The 27,883-nt window shown below is 40.0% G+C and overlaps 1 protein-coding gene across 9 annotated transcripts in view; it reads left to right on the top strand.

The window, feature by feature from the left end:
- Positions 1-27,883, top strand: part of LOC140201367 (utrophin-like) — a 524,122-nt gene that overhangs the window by 360,237 nt on the left and 136,002 nt on the right. For all 9 annotated transcript variants that reach the window (XM_072265376.1, XM_072265377.1, XM_072265374.1 and 6 more), the window contains 3 exons: positions 1,398-1,554; positions 11,165-11,294; positions 17,327-17,595. In XM_072265376.1, coding sequence (XP_072121477.1) covers positions 1,398-1,554; positions 11,165-11,294; positions 17,327-17,595 — 556 coding nt within the window. The remainder of the gene's footprint in view (positions 1-1,397; positions 1,555-11,164; positions 11,295-17,326; positions 17,596-27,883) is intronic.

The raw sequence follows: 27,883 nt of genomic DNA, 5'->3' as shown, positions 1-27,883 counted from the left end.
TGCCCACAGAACCTCCTGTCTGTTCCCTTAAATAACAAATCCTCTATCACCACAGTGTGCCTCTTCTCCCCTTTCCCTTCTGAGTCGCAAAGGCAGACTCTGTGTCAGAAACCCGACCACTGTGACTTTCCTCTATTAGATCATCTCTTCCCCCCACCCCCCCCAACACTATCCAAAGTGATATATCTGTTGTTGATGGGGGTGGTCACAGGGGTACTCTGCACTGGCTCCTTAACCCCTTTCCCTTTCTTGACTGTCACTCAGTCCTGAACCTTGGGTGTAACTACCTCCCTGTATGTCCTATCTATCACCCCTTCAGCCTCCCAAATGATCTAGAGTTCATCCAGCTCCAGCTGGATGCACTTCTCATAGTTATAGTGGTCAGGACACTGGAGGTCTCCCTGCCTCCCCACATCCCGTAAGAGGAGCATTTCACTATACTGCCTGGTACTTCCGCTGTCCTAGCTGAGCAGATATAAAGAAGAGAAGGAATAAAACTTGAGCTTTGCTTTCCTTTGCTTTCTCTGAGTGAAGGCTGTCTTCATTAAAGCCTCGAAGAGCTAAAGCCTTAAGATCATCACTGTATGTCCACTGCCACTGTGCTTGCCCCTGCCTTCCTTTAATTTGCTCTTACTATCAATCTTTAACACTGATCACTGGTCAAAGCTCTATTACGCTGCTGCTACTGGCTCCTCTTATCCTCAGGCAGTGGACCTGATTGAAGTCCCCTCCTCTCTAAACTTGTGATGTCTGGATTGGCTGCTCATCAAAGCTATTCTCATAAAACCTGATATAAAACTTTAAAAAAATGCAAATTACAAAAACAGGGCACTGTAACCTTTTAATCAAAACATGACATCATAGGTGGAGCCATCAGCTGTTGTTCAACAGCTGATTCAGGTATTCTCCCAATGCTGCTGTGTTGCCTTTGTTGCCCTGAACACATTTTATTGTCAGTATATTAATGGTATGTAATCATTTTTACTGTTCAGTACATAAGTGTGATGAACAAGTGTAAGACAAAGACTGCTTGGCAGTAGCACATAAATTCGGAGTTGGAAATAATGATGGGCCCAAGCTTTCTCATAATATATTCCAAAATCTAAAATACCTCTAGCCCCAAGTATTTTGGATAAGTGGTACTCAACCTGTAGCTGGGTTTCATGTAAAATTTAAGTTTTTACTGAATTAATGTAAAGAAAATTGTAATGTTTCGAAAAGCACAGTTAATTGATGCTTCATACGCTCTTCCACAAACCGTCTGCTTTGCTGCAATTGTGTAGTTTTAAAAGAAAGAAGTGATACAGATTGCTTTTAATTTATGAACAGAAGACGCAAGGTTTTCATTGTGTACCCTGTGGATTACCGGCATCATCCCTTTCCTGATTTTGTTCTAGGGTTCATTTGGAAGCCAATGCAGAACGATGGAACAGGTTGCTGACATCATTGGAAGAATTAAACAAGTGGTTAAATCTCAAAGATGAAACACTGACAAAACAGATGCCTGTTGGAGGTGATGTTCAGACTTTACTGCAGCAGCGGGACCACTGTTGGGTAAGATTTCTCCCCGCACCTCACCCCACAGACCTGTTCGTGATTTAAAGTTGTTTAATCAAACGGTACTTTTCCTGTACCAAATAATCTTGCAATCCTGTTTTATCTTTTTGATTTTATTAGGAAAAGCAACATTATTATAATAGTAAAATAATTAGTTTCTCTTTGCCATCTTTCCCAAGATTATTTAGCTGTTAATAATCACAGTACATTATGAAACCAGGATTACCAGCAACAATAGAAAGGACTGGGTAATCTCCCTTTGATTCATACCAAGTGGCCTCACTATTGCTAGTCATTGGGATTAGTTTTGTGCACATAATCCAAGAAAACTGCTCATTTACCTGTTGATTGCTGGTGAACAACTTTGGCAACTCATCCAAATAATGAATCCTAGATTAGCTGTTTTTCTGAGTTTGAATTGACACATTCCAACGCTTGGAAGGAATCCCAGCATTTGTTTATTATGCATCCTCATAGTTCTTGCCAGATCCTCTCATTAAAGGATGTTGAGATACTAATCATTTGTTATGTAGGGTGTGGGAATAACTGAAGGAATTGAGTCCCAATGGAATGTAGAACAATACAGCACAGAAAAAGCCTTTTGGTGCGTCATATTTGTGCTGACCTTGATGCCAGTTTTAGCTAGTCCAATCTACCTGGACCTGTTCTATTTCCCTCCATTCCCTGCTTGTTCATGTGTCTGCCAAACGTCTCTTAAACTGTGTTATTGTAACTACTCCCCTGGCAATACATTTGCAATACCACTTTGTGGGGGGAAAAAGAAATCACCTTTAGTCTCTCCCCCATCCACCCACACAAAGCTGTGCCTTTTGGTATTTGACATTTGCAGACTATCTCATATAGCTAGGCCTCGTGTGATTTTATTTATTTCTTTTGTGTCACCCCCTCAGCCTCCGGTGCTCCAGAGAATGCAGTCCAAGTTTACCCAACCTCTCCTTGTAGCCTATACTCTCTAATTCAGGCAGCATCATGCAGAATTACATTTGCACCCTCTCCACACGTCCTGTCATGCAGCTACCAGAACTGTACACGATAATACACGTTTGGCCGAATGAATATTTTACCCAACTGCAACATGATTTGCCAACTTTAGTGATAAGCAACCTGACCAGTATGCTGTACACCTTGTTCGCCACAATATCTACTTGTGTTACCACTTTCAGGGACCTATGGGCATGCATGAATGTAAATGAAGTCATACCTCTCAACATTAACAAAGCTATAATTTTTAGGTATTGAGAAAGCAGGAAAAAAATCAAATCAACTCGTGGCAAATGGTTAAAGTTGTTAGTTGCTCTTACCACAGAGTCAGAGCTTTGTGGGTTCATATGGTGGTTTGAGGTGAAGTGAAAGTGATGATAAATTGCAGTATTTTCAGATGCAGCATGAAAGCGGAAGTCCAATTTCTCCCCTCAGGTAGACAATTTTTTTGAGAGGGCTTGCTGTGCAAATACATCCTGTTCTATCTTCTGCCTTAAAGCTGCAATGACTCTTCCAAAATAATTCATTGACGGAAGAGAACTTTGGGGCAGCCCAAGTCAAAAAGCACGGGAGACAATAAATGCATGTCTTTGTTATTTTAAATGGGCTGTAACTTTGATTTTCAGACACATTGTCACCAGAAAGTGAGCCACACATAATCTCCAATAACCTTATTGTTGCCCAGTTTAGGATTCATTTGGATCACAGCCTTGATCCGAAAATGCTCAAAGGATCAGTTGCTCTTGTCATCAAGGCAGCATCTGACCAACTTTGGCATCAATTTTCCCAAGTAAATATTTTGTCTGTGGTCATCAAGGGGAAAATGAACTTTGGCTACCAGAAGGTGGTTGTGGTTATCAGAAGTCAATCATTTTGACCCCAGAGACTTCACTAGATTTCTTTGGAGTAGTGTTCTTGATGTAATGATTACCATCTGCTTCATCAATAACCTTTCTCCTTTATAAAGTTGGAATTCAGAATGTTTGTTGATTGCACAGGGTTCATTTCTATTATCTCCATAGCTACTGATGTAGTCCATGCCTGCATTCAGCAAAATGTAGACAATATTCAGTTGAGCTGACAAATCACAAGTAATATTGACATTGTAAAAGTACTAGGCCATGACCATCTTCATCAAGAGTCTAGCCACCTACCCATAACTTTGAATGGTGTTACACACTCCAAGGCTCTTCCATCACCTACAAGGGTCCTGATGAAGGGTCTCAGCCCGAAACGTCGACTGTACTCTTTTCCATAGATGTTGCCTGGCCTGCTGAATTTCTCTGGCATTTTGTGCGTGTTGCTTAAAAAAAACAAAACGTTGTTTCAAATATCTGTCTCCCTGGTAGGCAGGAGTAAATTTCCACACATCTCCCCCTCCCCCTCCCACTTTCAAGTCTCTTACTATCTCTTCTTTCAGTTAGTCCTGATGAAGGGTCTCGGCCCGAAACGTCGACTGTACCTCTTCCTATGGATGCTGCCTGGCCTGCTGCATTCACCAGCATTTTTTGTGTGTGTTGCTTGAAATTCCAGCATCTGCAGATTTCGTCGTGTTTGCGTTTTTAAATTCACCATTACTTTCATTTCTTGTGATTTTGTTTAATTTTCAGATCATATATTTTACTGTAACCAAATTTCAGTCTTTTTTATATTGTGCTGATATTTCTTAATAGTAATTTGAAGGCATCCTTAGAATTTCAGTTGATGTGTTGTAAAAAGACCACTGGCCTCTTTTGCAGTCTTCACATCTTTCAAAAGCTTTATGATACAAATCCTTGTTAGTGGTGTGAGTTGTGAGGAGGATTAAGAATCAGCTTTATTATCATTGACATGTCATCATATTTGTTGTTTGGTGACAGAAGAAAGTGCAAGAGAAAGGGAGGGGGAATTAATTACCTGAAGTTATAAAAACTGATGTTTATGCCATCAGATTGGCAACTACCCAGACAGAATATGAGGTATTGCTCCCCAACCTGAAAGTGGCCTCATCTTGACAGCAGAGGAAGCCATAGACTGACATGTCAGAATGGGAATGGGAAGTAGAATTAAAATAGATGGCCACTGGAAAATCTATCCTTGTGTGGCAGATGAAGTGAAGGTTCTTGATGAGACGATTCCCCAATCTACACCCATGATGGAGAGGAGCCTGCACTGTGAGCACCAGATACAGTAGATGGCTCCAACAAACTTACAGGTGCAGTTTCGCAGTAGTGAATTTTAAAAATGCAAACAACAGGAATTCTGCAGATACTGGAAATTCAAGCAACACACATCAAAGTTGCTGGTGAACACAGCAGGCCAGGCAGCATCTCTAGGAAGAGGTACAGTCGATGTTTCAGGCCGAGACCATTCGTCAGGACTAACTAAAGGAAGAGTTGGTAAGAGATTTGAAAGTGAGAGGGGGAGGGGGAGATCCAAAATGATAGGAGAAGACAGGAGGGGGAGGGATGGAGCCAAGAGCTGGACAGGTGATTGGCAAAGGGGATATGAGAGGATCATGAGACAGGAGGTCTGGGGAGAAAGACAGGGTGGGGGGGGGGAGCCAGAGGATGGGCAAGGCGTATAGTCAGAGGGAGAAAAAGGAGAGTGAGAGAAAGAATGTGTGTATATAAATAAATAATAGATGGGGTACGAGGGGAAGGTGGGGCATTAGCAGAAGTTAGAAAAGTCGATGTTCATGCCATCAGGTTGGAGGCTACCCAGACGGAATATAAGGTGTTGTTCCTCCAACCTGAGTGTGGCTTCATCTTTACAGTAGAGGAGGCCGTGGATAGACATGTCAGAATGGGAATGGGATGTGGAATTAAAATGTGTGGCCACTGGGAGATTCTGCTTTCTCTGGCGGACAGAGCGTAGGTGTTCAGCAAAGCGGTCTCCCAGTCTGTATCGGGTCTCGCCAATATATAAAAGGCCACATCGGGAGCACCAGACGCAGTATATCACCCCAGCCGACTCACAGGTGAAGTGTCGCCTCACCTGGAAGGACTGTCTGGGGCCCTGAATGGTGGTAAGGGAGGAAGTGTAAGGGCATGTGTAGCACTTGTTCCACTTACAAGGATAAGTGCCAGGAGGGAGATCAGTGGGGAGGGATGGGGGAGACGAATGGACAAGGGAGTCGCGTAGATCCCTGCGGAAAGCAGAGGGGGCGGGAGGGAAAGATGTGCTTAGTGATTGGATCCTGTTGGAGGTGGCGGAAGTTACGGAGAATAGTATGTTGGACCCGGAGGCTGGTGGGGTGGTAGGTGAGGACCAGGGGAACCCTATTCCTAGTGGGGTGGCGGGAGGATGGAGTGAGAGCAGATGTGCGTGAAAGGGGGGAGATGCGTTTGAGAGCAGAGTTGATAGTGGAGGAAGGGAAGCCCCTTTCTTTAAAAAAAGGAAGACATCTCCCTCGTCCTGGAATGAAAAGCCTCATCCTGAGAGCAGATGCGGCGGAGACGGAGGAATTGCGAGAAGGGGATGGCATTTTTGCAAGAGACAGGGTGAGAAGAGGAATAGTCCGGATAGCTGTGAGAGTTAGTAGGCTTATAGTAGACATCAGTGGATAAGCTGTCTCTAGAGACAGAGACAGAAAGATCTAGAAAGGGGAGGGCGGTGTCGGAAATGGACCAGGTAAACTTGAGGGCAGGGTGAAAGTTGGAGGCAAAGTTAATAAAGTCAACGAGCTCAGCATGCGTGCAGGAAGCAGCGCCAATGCAGTCGTCGATGTAGCGAAGGAAAAGTGGGGGACAGATACCAGAATAGGCACGGAACATAGATTGTTCCACAAAGCCAACAAAAAGGCAGGCATAGCTAGGACCTTACTAACTCTTCCTTCAGTTAGTCCTGACAAAGGGTCTCGGCCTGAAACGTCGACTGTACCTCTTCCTAGAGATGCTGCCTGGCCTGCTGCGTTCACCAGCAACTTTGATGTGTGTTACAGGTGAAGTGTCGTCTCTGAATGTTTGAGGCCCTGGTGAGGGAGAAGGTTGGGCAGGTGTAGCTCTTGTACCACTTGCAGGGATAATTGCCACATTGGAGGACAGTTGAGAGGGATGAGTGGACAAGGGAGTCACGTAGAGAACAATCTGGTGAAAGCAGAGAATTGGGGAAAGGAAGGGGGAAACTAAGGGAAAGATTTCTATAGTGGTAGGATCCTGTTGAGGATGGTGGAAGTTACAAAGAGTGGTGTACTGCATAGGGAGGCTCCTGGAATGGTAGATAAGGACAAAGGGATCTCTGTCCCTGTTTTGGTGGCAGGAAGATGGGGTGATGGCTGATGAGGAGTTGCAGGTGAGGGTGGCATCAATGACAGGGGAAGGGAAGCTCTGCTCTTTGAAGACAAAGGACATCTGAGATGAATAGAAAGCCTCAATTGAGAACAGATGCAGCAGAAATAGAGGAACTGAGAAAATGAAATATATGGCTTCAGACATGGCCATCCATTTGTTCTTGCAGACTGCAACATGTCGTAAATATTTCAATTTTATTTGCTGGTCACCATGCCATTCTGAAAATATTTTGATTCTTTTTTACACCACTTTTCTGCTGTCTGACCAATAATTAATGGCTCTTATATTTGGTAATGAGTGGTTGCATGTTATTAAAGTTAAGAAAACAACTGCCATCAAGTTCCTTTAAGCTTGCAGCATGTGCTGGCTGCCCAGTTGCAAAGGTCATTTGGAAGTAGCGGATTGTGTTTCTGCTTGCTAATGCAATGAGTGTACAGAGATGTTGTGAAAGATGCAGATTCCATTTGTCAGTAAACCAAACATAGTAATCTGTAGATGATGGAAACATAACACTTTTTAAAATGTTTAAACGCTCAACTGGCCAGACAGCATCAATGAAAGAAGAAAAGCAGTTAATTTTTTCAGGGCAATAAGCTTTTGTCTGAACTACAATAGGTCCAGACAACACATTATTTTCATCTTCCAGGTCACTTGCAGCACACATGGTATCAAAACATGTCACTATTGTAAGCACTGTTCGTGTAGTATTTAAGGTTTTATTTTACATGCATGAAAGCTGGAGATTTTCTTGAGGCTGTTCACCTCTTATTCACCTTTGAACATGAAGTTCTTGTTTTCCTTGGTCCCTGTTGAATTTTGAGAACTGTAGGAAAAATGGATTTGCAAAATGACCACACATTAATGACTGGCCAATTAATCTCAAAGATGAATGCTTGCTCATGTTTTAATCATTACAAAATCTCTGTTTAAATTCTTGTACAACTGATCTGACAATACTCTTGGAGTTGATGCCATGCTTCTTGCCCAATGGGCAATCCCCTGGCACTTGTGGCAATGCACAGGTTTCAGTCTTCGTGTCTTTTTTTCCTAGAAACTTGATTTTCTTTTCCTGGTGCATGAAAATGAGGTTTGTCAAATTGGTCGTTGGGTATCTGCAGATCAAAAGTTAAGTGTATGATATGTTTAGAATTTTAGCAAATCAAAGTATGAGACATTCTCTTCCATTGGACTGATCAACAGTGCTTTTTTTTTTCAGTTGATAACCCTGAGACAATATAAACTGAGAATAGACATCTGCAACTGTTGGCAGAACTAAGAAAGCAGTAGTACAAATTTTCATGTGGTATCATGGGCGGATGGTTTGGAAGAACTAGACTGATAGGAGGTAATTGGATCAAAGTAGACAAAACCACCAGATTTTCTGCTGGAGCAGGAACTGTAAACCATATTATTAATAATTTTTAAAATATAATCACATATTTTTGGGCTTTTTGAAAAATACAGTGGCATATTTGGCATTTCAAATGGGATCACAGAACTGCCAAGAGATTGATCAAAAATGTGTCAATTGAAGTTTGGGTCAGCAGCATTGTGACCGTCAGATGAGTAGTTTCCCAAGTTCTGAAGATTAGCTCCACTCTTGCAAGAAGCTTTTTGGAGGTGAGGTGGAGTTTACCATTGTGAAAGATTGAGAAGAATATTGAGGCAATAACACAGGCTGATTCGTCAAATAAGCCAGTCGGGCTTGAGAGTTAGTTTTGTTGTCTTTGTCATTCATTATTTGGCGGCAAATCCATCTTCTGTGCAGAGTCAAATGCAGAAGTTGCCTGTTGATAGGTGTTGTTGTACTTTAGAAAGTACTCCATCTAGTTCAGCAGCAGAACCTTGTAATCCTTTTGATTACAAAAACCACAAATAGATATTGGGTCACCCAGTAAAGAATATTGGAAGCCCATTAATTTATATATGGGTTCTGGTTCATCAGCAAAGATAATTTCTTTCTAAATTATTGTAATTTGTTTCATTTACTTAAAAGAATTGCTTGCTCCACCCCCCCCCTCCTGTTCTGCTTCCATTTCTTGCAATTAGTTCAAATGAGTTGACAAGTCCCTTCTTTATCCTCCTGCAACTGACACTAATCAGAGTCATCCATTTTCTTCTGGACCCATTCTAGTATAGATATGCCTTTATTACTCTGCAGCTCTCTCCCTTCTCTGCAGTCTAAACCATCTGTTTTCTGACGTGTTGTTGTTTTGATGAAGCATTATTGACCTGAAACATGAACTTGATCAAGTAAGCATTAAATTACTTTAAAATATCACTTTCTGTTGAATGTGTTTGTAGAAGTTAATTGAAGAAAAGACAGCATGGTAATATGTGTGCAAAATCAGTGACAGTCCTTATTTACTTGATTGAAGAAATGTTTTCCAGACATTTGAACTACAATACTATTCCAGAATTAAACAATTTACTGAAAAAATACCAGTGAGTGACAGCACCTTGTGAAATTGATTGTCAGTGCTGCCCTTTGACAATGAAGCAATATTAAGTGATCAGTTCTCCTAGATTTGTCCCATGAAGTCATGGGTTATGCTGTATTTTCTTGCCTTATTGCTGAATCTCCTAGCCTCTGCTGTGATCTTGCATCAGTGTATAGGTGAGTTTTTTTTCTCTTTTGAAGTGAACTGCTTTAAAGCTGTTTTGAAAGCTTTTAAAGTGTTTTGAAGCTGCCTTCATGTTGCCAATTAACCATTACCATGAAGTTGTATCCCTTGACATCTCAATCTCACTGAAAAAACCTTTTGATATAACTGATGCAGCTTCAGAGTTTTGTGATTTCAATATTTTTTTCTGACATGTTTTTTGACAAATCCTTAAGTTTGTTAAGATATTATAGTGTTCCTGTTGCATTTGATAAAATGTCTGTGCTCCAGAAAGAATCTGAAAACTGGTTATATTTCAGGAGCAATATTTCACCTGCCTTCCATTGTATAAACCAGGATCAAGCTTGGTTATTTATGAAAAAGGAGAAAGTGACCATTTTTGCTAAAAAAAAAGATTGTTCAAAGAGGGTATGAAGAGAGTATTGGAAAGTATAAGTACCAGGATGAGTGTTTGGGCTATATTGAGTAATTGTAAACATTGAAAATAATTAGAATTTATAGACCATTTTTGATGACAACAAAACAGCATGAGTCATTTCCATCTATTCATTACCTCTGTAATATAGTTAATTTTGTTGTTGAGGGATTGCAGCAGTTCTTAAAATCATGTTTTGATAATTTTAGTGAAGGAGGAAATATTAGCCAGGACACATGCAAAGCTTCCTAAGTCTACCTTAATTAGTTCCATGATTTTTTTTATGTCCTTTTCAGAGTTCAGGAGCCTTGGTTGTTTGATCTGAAAAAAAAAGCAGATTGTATGGCACTGCATCATTCTCAAAATAACAGAGAAGTCTGCTAGATTTGGTGCTCAAGTCTCAGAAATGGGACCTAAAATCAGAACCCTCTGTTAATGGTGTGTGATCATTGAGACTTGGTTGGCATACAATGCAAAAGATATTGATGACAATCTAAAGGCACATTGAAGTTACTGCAATGTGGCAGAACTGTCAGAGTCTGGCTGTTAAATGTCTGTACATGGTTGGGTCACGTTTACCAAATGTTTTGAATCTTTCAGCTCCTTTCAAAACTAAGGTTCTAATTGACAGTTTACATTTGGGCATATTTTTCATTAATGCCAGTGTAGAGAGAGAATTGATTGCAGATTAAGTAAAACACAGGCAATGAAGCAAATTTAGGACCAACACTGTTCAAGCAGGTATGTTACAGTGCTATGGAAAGGCATTCCTGGAATTAATGTATTGTTTTATACTAATTGCCTGCTAACATTTTTTTAGATGCAGTAAAGAATTGGTAAGGTGCACACATAGCTAAAGATCAAACATACTTTATGCTTCAGCAGTTAAATGTGATCCCTCCCACAGAGTTACGTGTTGAAATATTCTGATCTGTCCCCACAATGCCTCTGGTGTAGCCATTGCTGGCCATCATTCTTTTTGATTTTCTGCTTCTTTTAGTTTGTTAGTGCCAGCCAGTAGGGAAAAAAAGCTTTTTTTTGAAGCGTTATCAGATTGTGTCCTCCTTTCTTGACATTCACCTCGCCTCCCTCCTCACAAAATGATCAGCTTATGTTGAGAATGCCTCTGCATGTGTGTGTGGTTTCATGTTATTGTTATAATTAGCCTCTGTATGAATGTCACCAATAATCCCAATCCTTAGATTTAGTTGTGAGTTTGAGTAATGCAAGAAAACTAGGTATATTGAACATAAATAAAGTGAAATTCTCATTCTTAATGAAATTCTCTCATGCAGGGGCTCAAACGTGAGCTGCAGGATAAGGAAGACCCGATCTTAACTGCTCTGGATTCTGCACGATTATTCCTTGCAGATCAGCCCATAGAGGGGCCCGAGGAACCACGGCGTCATTTGCATGTTAAAACTGGTCAGTGAATTAATAATTCTTAAAAAGAATGAACGGGTTTGTTTGAACTCCTTTGGTCCTTCATCCCATATGGCAAGTTGTATCATAACGAGTTCTGCAGGAACTGCTGTGATCTACAAAGCAATTTTGTTAAAACCGTAGTAATAGTGCTGGTGGAACAGCTGAAAGAAAGTTGTTGCGTTGAGTCAGTATTGCCTCAGTTCTCTGAATATGGTTTTTTACCAGTTACTTGAATTTTCTAGTAAGAGGATTTTGAAATGAGGCTTTGATAATGAGTTGAATAGCCTTGTTCTATAAATATCTACGATTCTGATTTCCATTTAACTTTCAATTATAGCTTCAGATTTTTGAAATACGCTGGTCTCAACTTAAGTAATTTGAGTCTACAATTAAATATATTTGTTTATATAATCTGTCATATTTTAGAAACCTTTAAAGTGCCTTCTTTGCAGGGAATAGTTCTTTTTAATGCCATCAAATACTCTTAAGCTCCCTCAAAGTTCCTGCAATTCAAGTTTTGGAGAAGAGGGAATCACAACAGAATCTAACTGGGTTCTTGACTACTTCATCCATCACAACAACAATCCCAATCATATAGATGATCTTCTCTAAATCTTGAAATTTGCCCTGGGTAAAATCATTTAGCCTAATTTTAAGCATTACGTGCAGTATGTCTCAACCAGTGTTTTCACTGAGCATTCGTTCTCTTTTTGGGTTTTGGTAATCCATTTAAAGTTTATATTAATACATATATTTTAATTATTCTTCATTACTGAGTATCAGTTTAGGTTGGTCGGTAAAATATTTAAATTCTTAAATTATTGAAAATCAAGTCAAAACCACGTCAGGACATAGGGTATACCCAAGATAAACTAGGTTTACTTTGTGAGCGAAATATCTCATGAAGCCCAAACCCTTCAGTTTGCATTGGGATGTCAGAAAGATAAACTTAATTTGAGTTTATCATCTCCACATGGGAGTGCTCCATTGTTTGACCTACCAACTTTCAATATCCTATCCAAAATTATTCTCCACCTACTACCAGTTTAATTGGCAATTCTTTTCCAAGTTTTTTTATGTGTGGCAATTTATGCCTCAGTTTGCTGCATTTTTTGTCACAGTAACTGCACTTTCAAAATATAATTGATTAAATGTAAAGCATTTGGGACAATTTGACACAAAAAAGTGCTTTATGATTGTGATTGCTGGTTCCTCATCTTTTCTAGCAGCCTAATATTTCTCAAGTGGAACTGTTCCATACGAAAAGATACATGATGCATTTGTTATAAGCTGTGCAGCAGATGGGCAGTCATGGTTCTTAAGCTAATTGATGACTGTGTTTTCACAACAAGTTTCAATTTAAGCAACTAAGATCTGGTTTGCTTTGTATATGTCATCTCTATATTCACTTTCTAATCTTCCTTTGGTGGTAAGTTCACTGATCCAGTAATGATTTGCGGTATGTTGGTGAATTGTTAAATAAACATCCAGTTTACTATTTTGCTGAGATTTAAAATGTATTAATGTGGTTTGGCGGTTAAGTGGCTACTTGAGCCTTTAGTGCTAAAGCACTGAACTTCTGTGGTGGAGAATGGGTTGTCATTCCCAAGATAATTTCCTAGCAAAGAAATTTGTGTGTTTCTTTTTTCTGTTTTCATGTTCAAAGTAGGCAATGGGGCTAAGAAGCAAGACTAATTATTGATTTTAATTGATTTCCAAAATGGCACCAAATTGTGGGGAGGGGGGGAGCTCAAAGGGGAAAAGATGAGGGAAGGATAAAAGATAGGAGGAGAAAAAGTATGTTGAGTCATACATATTTGTTTAGTACATGCTGATTCATTTCCTTAACTGCCTCTCAATCCACCACCACTTTTACTCATGACCTTCGACCACAATTAAACACAATAGCTTAGAGCCTGAACTTTATACACAGTGGATTTCAGTTAACTGGGGTAGCTGTTTATTTGGGACAACTCTCAAAAGACAAAAACTAATCGAAATACTAGCTGGGATTCCCTTCATTTCTTTGGGACACTATGCTACTTAATTGGGATACTGAACTGTTGCCAAATTGATTGTAACTGGCAACAGTTGTGTGACCATTAAGTGCTCCGCTATGCTTTAAGCAAATAGTTTTTAAATGGCATTGTTTGTGTGTGCTTGTGTTCAAAAAGCAGTGATAGTTGTCACGAATAGTTGGCGAGAAATAAGGAGTAAGATAATTCAGAACTGTTTTGCTCACTGTGGTTTCAAGCATTCAGGCTTGGAGGAGTCAGAAACAGTTTGGAGTGAAAATGAATCTGTTTCACTGCTTCAACAAATTAGAACCCAGAATGAATTTGAAGGCATCAATAGCCACCTTGAAAATTACAATTAAGATGAAGATTTGGAGGATGTAGTTATCAAAAGCGTTGTATGAAAGTAGGACGTTATCTGCACGAGGTGTCTGCACTGCTTTTGTCAATTTACTGTCAATCAAAAAACATGCAGCATACACAGGATGAATTCCTTCATTAATAACGATAAGGAACTAATACACATTTTAATAGTAATATTAAATAATATTAATAGTGGTAATATTAATAGTGTTCCAGTTTATTCTGTACAGTATTTCATTTAAGTACATAATTTGCTACTCAGTTAAACGATAGTTTGTCACTTTAATTATTTCCGTGAAACTTCGGCTAATTGGGCCAAAATTCACTGTTCCTAATGTGTCCCAATTAACTGGAATCCACTGTATAGTCTTTTCACATTCTCAATCTATTGCAAAATGTTTATCAGCAAGTTGAGTGCTCCCATGTATGTTACCTGGTAGTGAGTTTGTACATGGTAATAGTAAAAAGATGACTAGTTACTCTGCTCAACATCGATAGGGAAATATTTGATCGAGAGTTTGGGGATTTCCTGCGCCATTTCATTCAAGCGTCTTGATATTTTCTCCATCTAATGAAGTCAACAGGAGGAACCTGTTTAACATCATGTAGTAAAGATGGGACACTGCCATCCTATGCTGAGGATGCTTAAAGAGTAATTGTATTATTATACCTGCATAAATTACTCATAAATTGTGATCTGATCTTCATCTGAGTCACAACAATTGGCAAACACAATCTGCCTCAGCTAATAATACGCAAGCAATTGTACTTTTCATGCCTTTATTGAACACATTGTTTAATCATTCACAGTCCAGCCCGGAAAAAGTATGTAAACCCTTGTATTTAATCACTGGTAGAACCTCCTTTAGCAGTAATAACCTCTACCAAACATTTCCTGTAGCTGCTGATCAGATTTGCACATGCGGAAGAATTTTGTATCATTCCTCCATACACAACTGTTTCGGTTCATCAATATTTCTGGGATACCTTGCATGAACAGCCCTCTTCAGATCATGCCACGGTATCTCAATTGAGTTAAGGTCTGGACTCTGACATGGCCATTCCAAAACATACATTTTTTTATTTTTAAACCATTCTGTTGTGGATTTACTTTTGTATTTCGGATCGTTGTCTTCTTTCATCATTCAACTTCTATTAAGCTTCAAGTGACAGATACTGCCCTGACCTCCTCCTGTAAAACGTCTTGATATACAATGTTTGAATTCATTGTTTCTTCAATGATTACAAACTGTCCAGTCCCTGAGGCAGCAAAGCAGCCCCAAACCATGATGCTCCTTCAACCATGCGTCACCGTTGGGATGAGGTTTTGGTGTTGGTGTGCAGTGCCTTTTTCTCTCCAGACATAGCAATGGGCATTTCTGCTAAAAAGTAAACTTCTGTTCATCTGTCCACAAAAAGTTGTCCAAAGAGTGTTGTGGAACATCCAGGTGGTCTTTTGCAAATTTGACACGTGCAGCAATGTTTTTATTGGAGAGCAGTGGTTTCCTCCATGGTGTCCTTCCATGAACACCATTCTTGTTCAGTGTTTTTCCTGTAGTGGACACGTGAACAGAGACTTTAACAAGTTCCAGAGATTTTTTGCAGGTCTTTTGCTGTTACCCTTATATGCTTTTTCACCTCCTTCAGCACTGCATGTTGTGCTCTTGGTCTGATCTTTGCAGTACGCCCACTCCTATTGAGAGTAGCAACAGCACTGAGTTTCCTCCATTTGTCGACAATTTATCTTGCTGTGGACTGATGAACACTCAAGGTCTTTAGAAATGCTATTGTAGCTTTTTCCAGCTTCATGCATCTCTACATTTCTTCTCAGGCCCTCTGAAAGTTGTTTTGATCAAGGTATGGTGCACGTAAACAGATCTTTCCTGAGAAGAGCGGGCTCTGTCAGTAATTTGACATTGTGTCTTTTTTTTAATAGGGCAGGGCACCTCTACAGCTCACACCTCTGATCCCATCTCATTGATTGGAACACCTGACTCCAAATAGCTCTTGTTGAGGGCATCACCCCAGAGGTTCACGTACGTTTATGAACCTAGGCTGTGATTGTTTAAATGGTGTACTCAGTGTTGACCAGAAGTACAGTTGTTTATGTGTTACTAGTTTAGGCAGATTGTGTTTCCTATTATTGTCACTTAGATGAAGATTAGACCACACTTTGAGTAATTTATGCAGAAAACCAGGTCACAAACGTTTTCTTGCAACTGTATATATGTGTGTGTATATTTATTTGAGATGTGTTCTATATAGAGTTGTGGTTTATAACTAAGCAAGGAGTGTTGTGTATTTAATATTTCAGTAATATCTGAGTAATGTTGTAAATGTAATGTTTAATTAAGCATTCTTGTTCATTTCAATAATTAATTGTGGGTTATATGTTAGAAACACCTGAATACATTTGTCATGACGCTACCATGTTAGACATGCACAAATCACTTAAAGTAAGAATGAAGTTAAACTGACAGTCTTGACTCCTTTTGTTTTCATTTCAATTAGTTTTTTATGTTTTGGAGTTACAAAACACAACAAGATCTTCCTTTCAAAAACAATTCCCTCTATTTTTTTCCGGTTGAACACCCAACCTACTTATATTGACTAAATTTACTTAGAAATGCCATAATTGATCTACAAGTGCTGCTACACACACGAAATGCTGGAGGAACTCAGCAGGCCAGGCAGCATCTGTGCAAAAGAGTATCGTCGACATTTTGGGCCAAGACCCTTCATAAAGGGTCTGGCCTGCTGAGTTCCTCTAGCATTTTGTGTGTGTTGCTTGGACTTACAGCATCTGTAGATTTTCTCTTGTTTCTGATTGGATTACGAGTACTGCTGCTGTTTTTAAAAAAAAATTTAAGAAGTCAGTGTGAATGTAATTGGCATTAACTTCATATATATACTTATTTGATCCAGCTCCATTGCCTGTACTTTGTGCAATAAATTGTCAGCAACATAAGCATTTGCAGATTTTCTTATGTTAACAGCATAATACTTTTTTTTTGTAATGTTAGTGGTACCATTTTCCTCTTATTGGTATTTGAATAATTATTGAACCTTTAAATATTGACATGTAAACGTAATTGGGTAAACAGTGAGGCCAGTCGGTGTCCAGGAAGATTTTCTCTGTGCAAGCAACACTCATTATTTGACAGTGAGGGATCGTCTTTGTGTTTCAATTGAAAAGGTGATTTAAAACAGGTCTTGTGATTTGTTTGGAATGTGGCTTAATTGGATCTGTAGCCTCACAGAAGACTCCTCTGCAAAGATAGGGAAATATATTATTCTCATCTATTGTGAACTTTTAACTCCTGAAGATGAAAGTTGATGTGAGATGTATAAACTGTGTCTACTGTGTAAAGAAGTTTTGAAGAGTTTTTTAAATAAATAATTACTTTATTCCCTCTATTTCCTTTTCACTTTGGTAATTGCAGTTGTGTATTTAATGAATTTTGATGTCTCTTGCCACAGAATGTTTCACTAAAGAACTCACAATGCTAGTCACTATTCATGTGGCCATGTATGTGATAGTGCTTGTGACTGACTTTCATTCCTTTGAAAGTATGAAGTTTAGAAAGGGTGTGATGTGTTAAAAGAATCTTTGCTTTTGAAAGTTGACCAGCAATTACATCTGTCCTATTCTAGAGTCTACCCCTGAAGAGAAAGCACAGAGGATTGCAAAAGCAGTGCGTAAACAGTCAACAGAAGTGAAGGAAAATTGGGAGCAATTGAATATTCATGCCAACAGCTGGCAGAAGCAGGTAGAAAAAGCCCTAGAGAAACTGCAAGAACTGCAAAAAGCTATGGATGACTTTGAGGCCCGTGTGGTATCAGCTGAAAGTATCCGCAATGACTGGCAACCTGTAGGAGATCTACTTATTGATTCTTTGCAAGATCACATTGACAAAACCACAGTAAGTACAAATTATTCTGCTGTTTGAACTTCTCCAAACAGAAGTCTTCTAATGGACAGGAAGCAATAAGAACACTGAAATATTGACATTATTTGTATCACTGTTGACATTTGATAAAGTGGAGCTGCTTAATTGACCATTACATTTGATTATCATACTTTATTAATTAGTGTCGCAGCAGGATTTCATGTCATAGTTGATTTATGGATTGGCTGCATGATTGCAAGGATTAGTACATTAACAGAATTCAGAATTGGGATGGAAGGTGCTCAGTTTTATTTCTAAGGTATATTTTTGCATGTGGGCTCGTCTGCAATTTGACCTTTTGAAACATTGACCAACTCATCCTCGCAAGATGAGTCAAGTTTTAATTTCATGATTTGTTTCTATTGCATTAGTTGATCCCAGTTGGCACAAGATTAGAATTTCAGTATTTGTTTTGCAGTTCTCATTTAGTCCAGGAGGAGATTAGAATCAAGTATATAAGTACATTGAGGACAGCACAGAACTAGATCGAGGACTGCTACCTCCCTTCTGTCATCCTGAACCCATGAACACTACCTCCCTATTCTGCTTTCTTTTTGCACTATTTATTTACTTTTAAATTTATTTATTATTGTCACTCAGTGTAATCATTCTATGTATTACATTCCATTGCTGCTGCAAAACAACATATTTCATGACATATCTGTATGTCAGTGATAATAATCCTGATTCTAATTCTAATATCCTTGGTCTTGTTGGCATAATTAGTTAAGAATCAGATCGCTTTTGGCATCTTTTTGGCATAACGTACTCATTTGTATGAGTTACCCAGTTAGTCCTGCTTCCTCAGTGTTGATCAGTCCCACAGTTTTCTCTGTAAATTGAGGCATTACTGATAGGAAATAGAAATCAGGATAATTTCATTCCTATTGTCAAAATATATAGTGTTTTCTGTTGATTAATCCATGAATTATTTTTTCATATGAAGGTGTTTAAAATGGCTGCTATGTTGTACCTCTTTTGATTGTGAGTTGAGATAATAGTTTGCTATAAATCAGTAATATACTTTTTTTTATACAAGACCTGAATGGAGGGCTGAGGTACAAATAGTCAAGGTTGAGTGTGTGAGGTTCCAGGGAGGGGATGCATTTGAATTCCCTCATACAGGGGATTCATTGAGTGGAGGAAGTATTCAAAGTGGAACAGATTTTACAGATACAAATTTTGTCACCTTGTTTTCCTACTTTTTGTTGTAGCTACAGTTTTAATTTCTATTGGCACTCAAGGTTGGAAATGTTCAGCTGATACTAAAATTTCAGCAAAGGTTTTTGTAAAGTTATTTAGGAATGTTTTGTAAACACCAAGATCTAAATCTGTCAAACAAGCAAACCTACAGGGAAATGGAAGTGTGAGAAGACCAGGCTATGCTGAGTCCTTTGCTTAGTGTTACTTGTCCTGAAGAAGACTGCAAACTGAAGAATTCAACAAAATATTTGGAGAAAAGGGTCAGGTACAACAATGGTGCATCAAAACACACTTCATCAAATTGAGCCCTTTTGCATTAATTTTCTTATTTATGGAATTTCATATCTGACAAAGCTTAATATAATTTCACATTTGTGTTTGTACCTCGGAGTAAGTACTCTCAGTGTTCATTAGATTTAATCAAAGTAAAGGATAGCAGCGTGGTGGGTGGAAATGCATCTCTACCAAAGGAGGTCTAAGGCACTTCTTCCCTCTGCTACCCTGCAGGTCATCCTTGGGCAAGGTGTAGATCCTGCTTAGCCCCCTGATCAGGATCACATGAAGTCATGCAGCAGGTGGTGGATGGTCATATGAGCAGCTGATGGTTGTATAAGTCCTGGTTGTGCAACCACTAATCCCAGCAGACAATCTCTAAAGAGCATTGATAATGGCCAGTGTCCTCTGTCTTGCAATGGCAAACCAGTTCTGTAGAAAAATTTTGCCATAAGCAATCATGGTCATGGAAAGATCATGATCACCCACATCATATAACACAGCATAATGAATAAAAGGATACTGCATTGTGAACATTGGAGAAAATTCATTAAATTGGAGGAAGGGAAAGTAAATCACTGCCTCACCTGAAAGGTCTGTTTGGGTCCCTGGATAGTGGGAAAGGAAGAGCTGAAAGGACATTTCCTTTCATTGCATGGAAAAGTGATCAGAGAAAGAGTATAGTTGGAAAAATGGACAAGGGGATGTGATGGGATGGTTCCTTGGAAATACTGAATATGTATGCTTGGATGAAAGGGAATGGATGGAATTTTGTTCAAGGTAGCAGAAATTGCCAGTGAATGAACTGTAACAGTGAATGAATTGCTTGCATTGTGAGTTCCTTTACAATGGAAAAACCAAACGCAATTTGGTTTTGTGACTGCTTTGTCGAGCACCTTCGTTTGCTCTGCAGGGACGATATGAGAGCTTCCTGTTGCTTGCCACATGAATTCTCTGTCTAGCTCCCACTCCAACTTATTATCTATGCTCGGCTTCATTCTCAGCACGTTGCAGCCTCCTGAACTGTGTTTTAATTTCTATGACTTTAGTTAACATGCCAGCTGTAATTTTCTGCTCAATTGCTGTTGGTTCTAACTAATAGTTGGGCTGTTATGATTTTTGAAAGAGTATGCTGCTTCAAGTTCCTTTTCTAAAAACTCCCAAGCAAAGACAATTTCTTTCATTATGTACATATACATTTTCCTTCTGCATGCAGGACTTTATACTCTGCCCTGCTAAGTTTCTTCGTAATTTCTCCATCACTGTACAATTCAGTTTATTCTCTGTATTAACATTTCTGTGCCTCTGCATCTTCCACGTTCTGTAAAAGTCATGTTTGACCAAGCTCCACTTAATCTGTTATTTACGGAAATAAGAAGCAGTGAAGGTGCAAAGAGAAATTCCCTGGATCCTGCTCGACCCATCTCTGCCAGGCATCCTAAAGAGTATTCTTAATCAGGACGGCAATAAGCTTATCCTTAATCCTTAATAAAACCAAAAGAAATGTAACTTTCTCAAGCAACACACATAAAAGTTGCTGGTGAATGCAGCAGGCCAGGCAGCATCTCTGGGAAGAGGTACAGTCGATGTTTCGGGCCAAGACCCTTCGTCAGGACTAACTGAAAGAAGAGCTAGTAAGAGATTTGAAAGTGGGAGGGGGAGGGATGGAGCCAACAGCTGGACAGTGGATTGGCAAAAAGGATATGAGAGGATCATGGGACAGGAGGCCTAAGGAGAAAGAAAAGAGGGAGGGGGGAAGCCCAGAGGATGGGCAAGGAGTATAGTGAGAGGGACAGAGGGAGAAATAGGAGAGAAAGAGAAAGAAAGTGTGTATATAAATAAATAAATAACGGATGGGGTACGAGGGGGAGGTGGGGCATGAGCGGAAGTTTGAGAAGTCAATGTTCATGCCATCAGGTTGGAAGCTACCCAGATGGAATATAAAGTGTTGTTCCTCCAACCTGAGTGTGGCTTCATCTTTACAGTAGAGGAGGCCGTGGATAGACATGTCAGAATGGGAATGGGACGTGGAATTAAAATGAGTGGCCACTGGGAGATCATGCTTTCTCAGAGCGTAGGTGTTCAGCGAAACAATCTCCCAGTCTGCGTTGGGTCTTGCCAATATAGAAGGCCGCATCAGGAGCACCGGACTCAGTATATCACCCCAGCCAACTCACATGTGAAGTGTTGCCTCACCTGGAAGGACTGTCTGGGGCCCTGAATGGTAGTGAGGGAGGAAGTGTAAGGGCATGTGAAGCACTTGTTCCGCTTACAAGGATAAGTGCGAGGAGGGAGATCAGTGGGGAGGGATGGGGGGGATGAATGAGCAAGGGAGTCGCGTAGGGAGCGATCCTTGCGGAAAGCAAGGGGGGGGGAGATGTGCTTAGTGGTGGAATCTCGTTGGAGGTGGCGGAAGTTACGGAGAATTATATGTTGGGCCCAGAGGCTGGCGGGGTGGTAGGTGAGGACAAGGGGAACCCTATTCCTAGTGGGGTGGCAGGAGGATGGAGTGAGAGCAGATGTGTGTGAAATGGGGGAGATGCGTTTGAGAGCAGAGTTGATGGTGGAGGAAGGGAAGCCCCTTTCTTTGAAAAAGGAGAACATCTCCGTCGTCCTGGAATGAAAAGCCTCATCCTGAGAGCAGATGTGGTGGAGACGGAAGAATTGCGAGAAGGGGATGGCAATTTTGCAAGAGACAGGGTGAGAAGAGGAATAGTCCAGATAGCTGTGAGAGTCAGTAGGCTTATAGTAGACATCAGTAGATAAGCTGTCTCCAGAGATAGAGACAGAAAGATCTAGAAAGGGAGGGAGGTGTCAGAAATGGACCAGGTAAACTTGAGGGTGGGGTGAAAGTGGGAGGCAAAGTTAATGAAGTCAACAAGCTCAGCATGCGTGCAGGAAGCAGCGCCAATACAGTCGTCGATGTAGCGAAGGAAAAGTGGGGGACAGATACCAGAATAGGTTTGGAACATAGATTGTTCCACAAAGCCAACAAAAAGGCAGGCATAGCTGGGACCCATACGGGTGCCCATAGCTACACCTTTAGTTTGGAGGAAGTGGGAGGAGCCAAAGAAAAAGTTATTAAGAGTAAGGACTAATTCTGCTTGGTGGAGTAGAGTGGTGGTAGAGGGGAACTGGTTAGGTCTGGAATCCAAAAAGAAGCGGAGAGCTTTGAGACCTTCCTGATGGGGGATGGAAGTATATAGGGACTGGACATCCATGGTGAAAATAAAGTAGTGGGGGCCAGGGAACTTAAAATCATTGAAAAGTTTCAGAGCGTGAAAAGTGTCACGAACATAGGTAGGAAGGGATTGAACGGGGGGGGGGGTGGGTTAAACAGTGTTGAGGTATGCAGAAATGAGTTCGATGGGGCAGGAGCAAGCAAAGACAATGGGTCTACCTGGACAGGCAGGTTTGTGGATCTTGGGTAGGAGGTAGAAATGGGAATTGCGGAGTGTGGGAACTATAAGGTTGGTAGCAATGGATGGGAGATCCCCTGAACAGATAAAGTTGGTGATGGTGTGGGAGACAATGGCCTGGTGCTCCCTCGTGGGGTCATGATCAAGGGGTAAATAAGAGAAGGTATCCGCGAGTTGTCGCTGTGCCTCAGCAAGGTAGAGGTCAGTGCACACAGCATCGACGTTATCAGCAGGTTTTATAGTAAGGTTAGGTTTAGTGCAGAGGGAGTGGAGAGCAGAGTGTTCAGAAGCAGTGAGGTTGGAATGGGAACAAGGGGCGGTGAAGTCGAGACGGTTATGTCCTGTCGGCAGTTAGCAATAAAGAGATCCAGAGCAGGCAGAAGACCAGAGCGGGGTGTCCACGAAGAGGAGGAGGGTTGAAGGTGGGAGAAGGGGTCATCGGGGGGGGGGGGGGTGGGAGAGTCCTTGCTGAAGAAGTAGGCTCGAAGACGGAGCCGGCGGAAGAAGAGTCCCGCGTCACGGTGAACACAGAACCTGCTGAGGTGTGGGTGAAGGGGGACAAAGGTGAGGCCCTTACTGAGGACAGAGCGTTCTACCTCAGACAGTTGAAGGTTGGAGGGGATGGCTACTGTGTTGTAACTTGCTCAGTGCTGTTCTTTTGTATACGTAAAAGGCACACTGGTGACTGGTTGAAGGAAAAGAAGACTAATGAATTGTTTTCTTTCTTTTCCTCACTTGGCTTTTGTTGATTGAGCCTTAATATAATGTGAAACACAAATATTCTTAAATAGTCATTTGGCTCTTCAAGACTGCTCCAGCATTGTTCAGGAACTGAGTTGTGCAGTGATGGAGAGATCTTCTATCACTGAGCCAATTACATGCTCTTGTTTTGATTAATATTGAGGTATCTATCTATCTATCTATAAACCTTCCAAGGCGTAAATCCATAGTCTCATGAGACTAATGGATGCCTTTATCTATCTATAACGGTTTTGAATGAACTTTGTCACTGCTCTCAAAAGTTTTATGATTGCCGTCTGCATGAGGAAATTTGTCCACATCTCCCTACAAAATGGTATATACCGTACCGCTCCCTGATGTAAAAATTTCTAAACTTTTTAACCTGATGGTAACCTGCAATGTGGTTGAGCATTTGATCCTTTGTCACCAACTCTTCACGGTTACCCAGATGTGTCCACACTTCCTAGGTACGATTCTGATAGTCGCACAGGATCATGTGCAGTGGCCTCAGTTAAAAATAAATGCACTATTGTTGATCCTCGAACCTTTTATTTCTCATCTGAAAATATATGTTCCTGTAACTATATGGATCATAACCACTCGATCTCTCAAACTTTTCACTGTCCCTGAATTGTCAGATCATGTGTTGAACATCAACTGCATGCAGAACAGAATTTATCTCAATTAAACATTGGAGATAGCAAAGCTATCGGCTTCAGTATGCATCACAATCTCCATTCCCCAGTCATTTAACAACCTTCTAAAACTAAATTTGGCTGTTTGTACAGAGGTGTCAGATTTAATGCCAAGCTGAACTCAATGGGCCACAAATACACTCCACCAATCAGAATTTTCTCACATTGAACAACTCCACCCAATCTCAGCTCATTGGATTCTTAAAACCTCATTCACGTCTGCAGTCTCTTGTGTCTTTAATCTACATCTGCCCTTGATTAAATCAGTGCTTTCTTGCATGGCCTTGCACTTTCTACCTTGAATAAGTTTGAGGTAATCATAAACTCTGCTACTCTTTCTTTAACTCTGTGTCACTTTTGTCCCTGTGCTTGCTGACTTAATTAACACCTATTTCAGCCCACTTCTTAAAATGGCCTTTGAAATTCTATATGTTCTTTAAACGTGAACATACATACACTGTTCAAATTACAATCTCTTGAGCATCTCTGATTTTATTTGTTGTACTAATTATGCCTTCAATTACATTGTTGTAATATCTGGAATTCTGCAGAACTGTCTTCAGATCTTTAACATTTTTTTTTCATTTAAAATGTTTATTCCAACCTATCTCTTTGAATTTCAAACTAACTGGTAAAATATTATTGGATGCCTTGTTTTTATTAGCAGGCATTTGCCAGGTGGTTTGGGTTATTTTTGATATTAAAGGTGCAATGTAACTTCAAATTGTTATTTCAGACATCATCATAGAAGAATTTTCAGAAGCAAAAGTCTTTCTGTAATTACTGTTTAAAATTTGGAATTCTTTGCTTCCATTTGTTTAACTTATGTCTAATGGTTGGAATAGATTATGAAAACTGTGATAAAGCATGTTGAGAAAAGAAAAAAAGGTTGGGATTTATATGTGGGTGTCTTTGAATTTCAGAAATAATTTTGCAGCTGTTGGAAAAAGCAGGTCTTTACATCAAATGAAGGTCAATCTCACTTGAACACTTCACCTTGATCATATCACCACTGACTCACACCATACTTGCAGAAAACTATTCAGTTCCTTGCTTCTGTAAATTTGAAATTGAAACATAGAATCCATGAAACAGTCAAGTGCCTTTAAATAGTTTAGAATTTTCCCATTACATTGACTAGATGCTAATCACTGACTTCAGTTGAGGACTGTTATAAAAATTAACAGCATTTGAGACTTGTTAATTTGATGGCTTTCATGAAGAAATGCATTTTCACTGCCATCAGAATTATCAACACAAGGACAAACATTTTTCACTCCAAGTTCTTGTGTGAGAGTGTGTCCAAAATTGAAGCACAGTTTATTTGCAAACCACATGTTAATCAAAGTTCAAAGTATATTTATTATCAAAGTACATTTGTTATTACATACAATCCTAAGATTCATTTTCTTGTGGACATATTCAATAAATCCACGATAGAAAAATAACCACAAAAGAGTCAGTGAAAGACTGCACCAACCTGGGCATTCACCCAGTGTGCAAAAGACAACAAACTGTGAAAATACAAAAAGAAAGAAATAATGGTAATAAATAAATTAGCAATAAATATCAAGAACATCAGATGAAGAGTCCTTGATACTGAGTCCATAGATCGTGGGAACATTTCTGTGATGGGGTGAGTGAAATTATTCCCTCTGGTTCAAGAGGCTGATGGTTGAGGAATAACTTGGTGATGTTTTGATTTTTTTTAATTTAAAATTGATCAGTTTTGGCATAAATAACTCCTCACCCTCATTGACCACAACCTCAAGATCTCAGCCCCACTGTATGGCATTGTTACCTATCAGCAGCCTTTGTTTTGAATACATCTTGAGCTGTGAGTTTGAATATTGCTTCAATAGCTACTTGTACTCTTGAATATAGAATATCCCAAGGTCCTTCAGAGAGAGTTATTAGCAGATTTGAGAGCAATTTGCATAATCATGTTATCATTGGTTTCTTCAAAGAGTCAGATTTTAAAGAATGCCTTAAAGGAGGAAAAGGAGGTGGAAGGGCAATTAGATATTGGGAGAGATATTTTGGCCATTTGTAGCTGAAGCATAGCAAAGAGAGATAAAACAGTTATGTCTAGAGTTGATCAAAGGAGCAGAATTGGAAGAAAACAGAGATAAAGGGTTTGTTTTTTTAAGTGATGTTAATTTCTGAATAAACAGAATACAAGAAATAACATGCTCATTATGTGAAATGGAAACAGTATCAGGTTTTATTCTTTCTGTCTTATATGGTGTAGAATTTGTTGTTCATATCAGCAGTACACTGCAAAGAAATGACAGGACTATAAATTACAAACCATATAAATAGTGCATTAAAAAAGAATAATGAATACTGCTCAATGGGTCCATAGACCATTCAGAAACCTGATGACAGAGGGGCAAGAAGCTGTTCCTGAATCCTTGAATGTGTATGTTCAGGCTGCTGTACCTCCTCCCTGATGGTAGTGACAAGAAGAGGGCATGTCCAGGGTGGTGAGGATCCTTAATGATGGATGTCACCTTCTTGAATCAGAATCAGCTTTATTGTCACTGACATAAGTCATAAAATTTATTGTTTTGTGGCAGCGGGTTCAATGTAGACAAAACAAATTACAGGTTACAATAAAAACAGTACAAAAGAGGAATAGTGAGGCAGTGTTCATGGATTGTTCTGAGATTGATGGCAGAGGGCAAGAGGCTCTTCCAAAAACCATTGAGTATGAATCTTAAGGCACTTGTACTTCTTCTGTGATGGTAGTAATGAGAAGCAGGCATGTCCCAGATGGTAAGGGTCCTTAACCTCTTGAAGATGTCCTTGATGTTGGAGTGGGTTTTGCCCATGATGAAGATAGCTGAGTCAACAATGGTTTGTCGCAGTTCTATGCATTGGAACCTTCATACCAGTCTGAATACTCTCCAAGTTGCTGGAGTCTTTGGTGACATACCAAGTCTCCTCAAACTCCGAATGACGCAGAGCCGTCTTGATGATCGAATCAACGTGATGGGCCAGGGACAGATCCCGAGGAATACTGACAACCAGGAACTTAAAGCTGCGTACCCTTTCCACTGCTGATCCCTCAATGAGGACTGATATGTGTTCTTCTAGCCTCCCCTTCCTGAAGTCCATAATCAGTTGTGTTCCTGTCACGTTGGAGACACAAACACTGTGTCAGGTTCCGCTCAGTGCTTCTTTCTGGAATTCACCACACTTTCCCCTTTGATGGACTCAGCTCTGATCGACAACTGGCAGATGTGAAGTTATTTCTTATCATTTTAGAGGTATATAAGATGATGAGAGGCATCGAGTGGATGGTCAGAGACTTTTTCCCCAGGGCAGAAATGGCTAATATGAAGGAGCATAAATTTAAGGTGAATGGAGGAATATTGAAATCTATTAATTATTGAAAGACCCAGATAGAGTAGATGTGGAAAGGATATTGCCTATTGTGGGTAAGTCTCAGACCAGAGGGCCCAGACTAAGAATAGAAGGACATCATTGGGAACAGATGAGGAAGAATTTCTTTAACTCGAGGGTGGTGAATCTGTGGGATTTATTGCCACAAATATAAATAATTATATTTAAAACAGAGATTGATAGTTTCTTGATTAGTTCGAGTAAAAGGTGATGTGGAGAAGGAGAAGGAAGAATTGGGTTTAAAAGGGATAATATATCAGCCATGATGGAATGGCGGATCAGATTTATGTCTTAGGGTTTTATGGAATCTATGGGGGGGTATGTCTGAGATAGTTTTTATGATATATGGTGCATGAAGCACACTGCCAGGGTGGTGGTGGAGGCAGATACATTAGGGTCATTTAAAGACACTTAGATAGACACATGAATAGAGGAAAATGGAGGGCTACATGGGAGTGAAAAATGAGAAGATGGATCTTGGAGCTGGTTAAAAGGTCAGCACACATTTGTGGGCCAAAGGGC

Source organism: Mobula birostris, chromosome 8 (genome assembly GCF_030028105.1).
Source record: "Mobula birostris isolate sMobBir1 chromosome 8, sMobBir1.hap1, whole genome shotgun sequence".
NCBI classification, from domain to species: domain Eukaryota; kingdom Metazoa; phylum Chordata; class Chondrichthyes; order Myliobatiformes; family Myliobatidae; genus Mobula; species Mobula birostris.
Note: the sequence above shows the minus strand (reverse complement) of the source record. Positions and strands in the feature narration are given on the sequence as shown.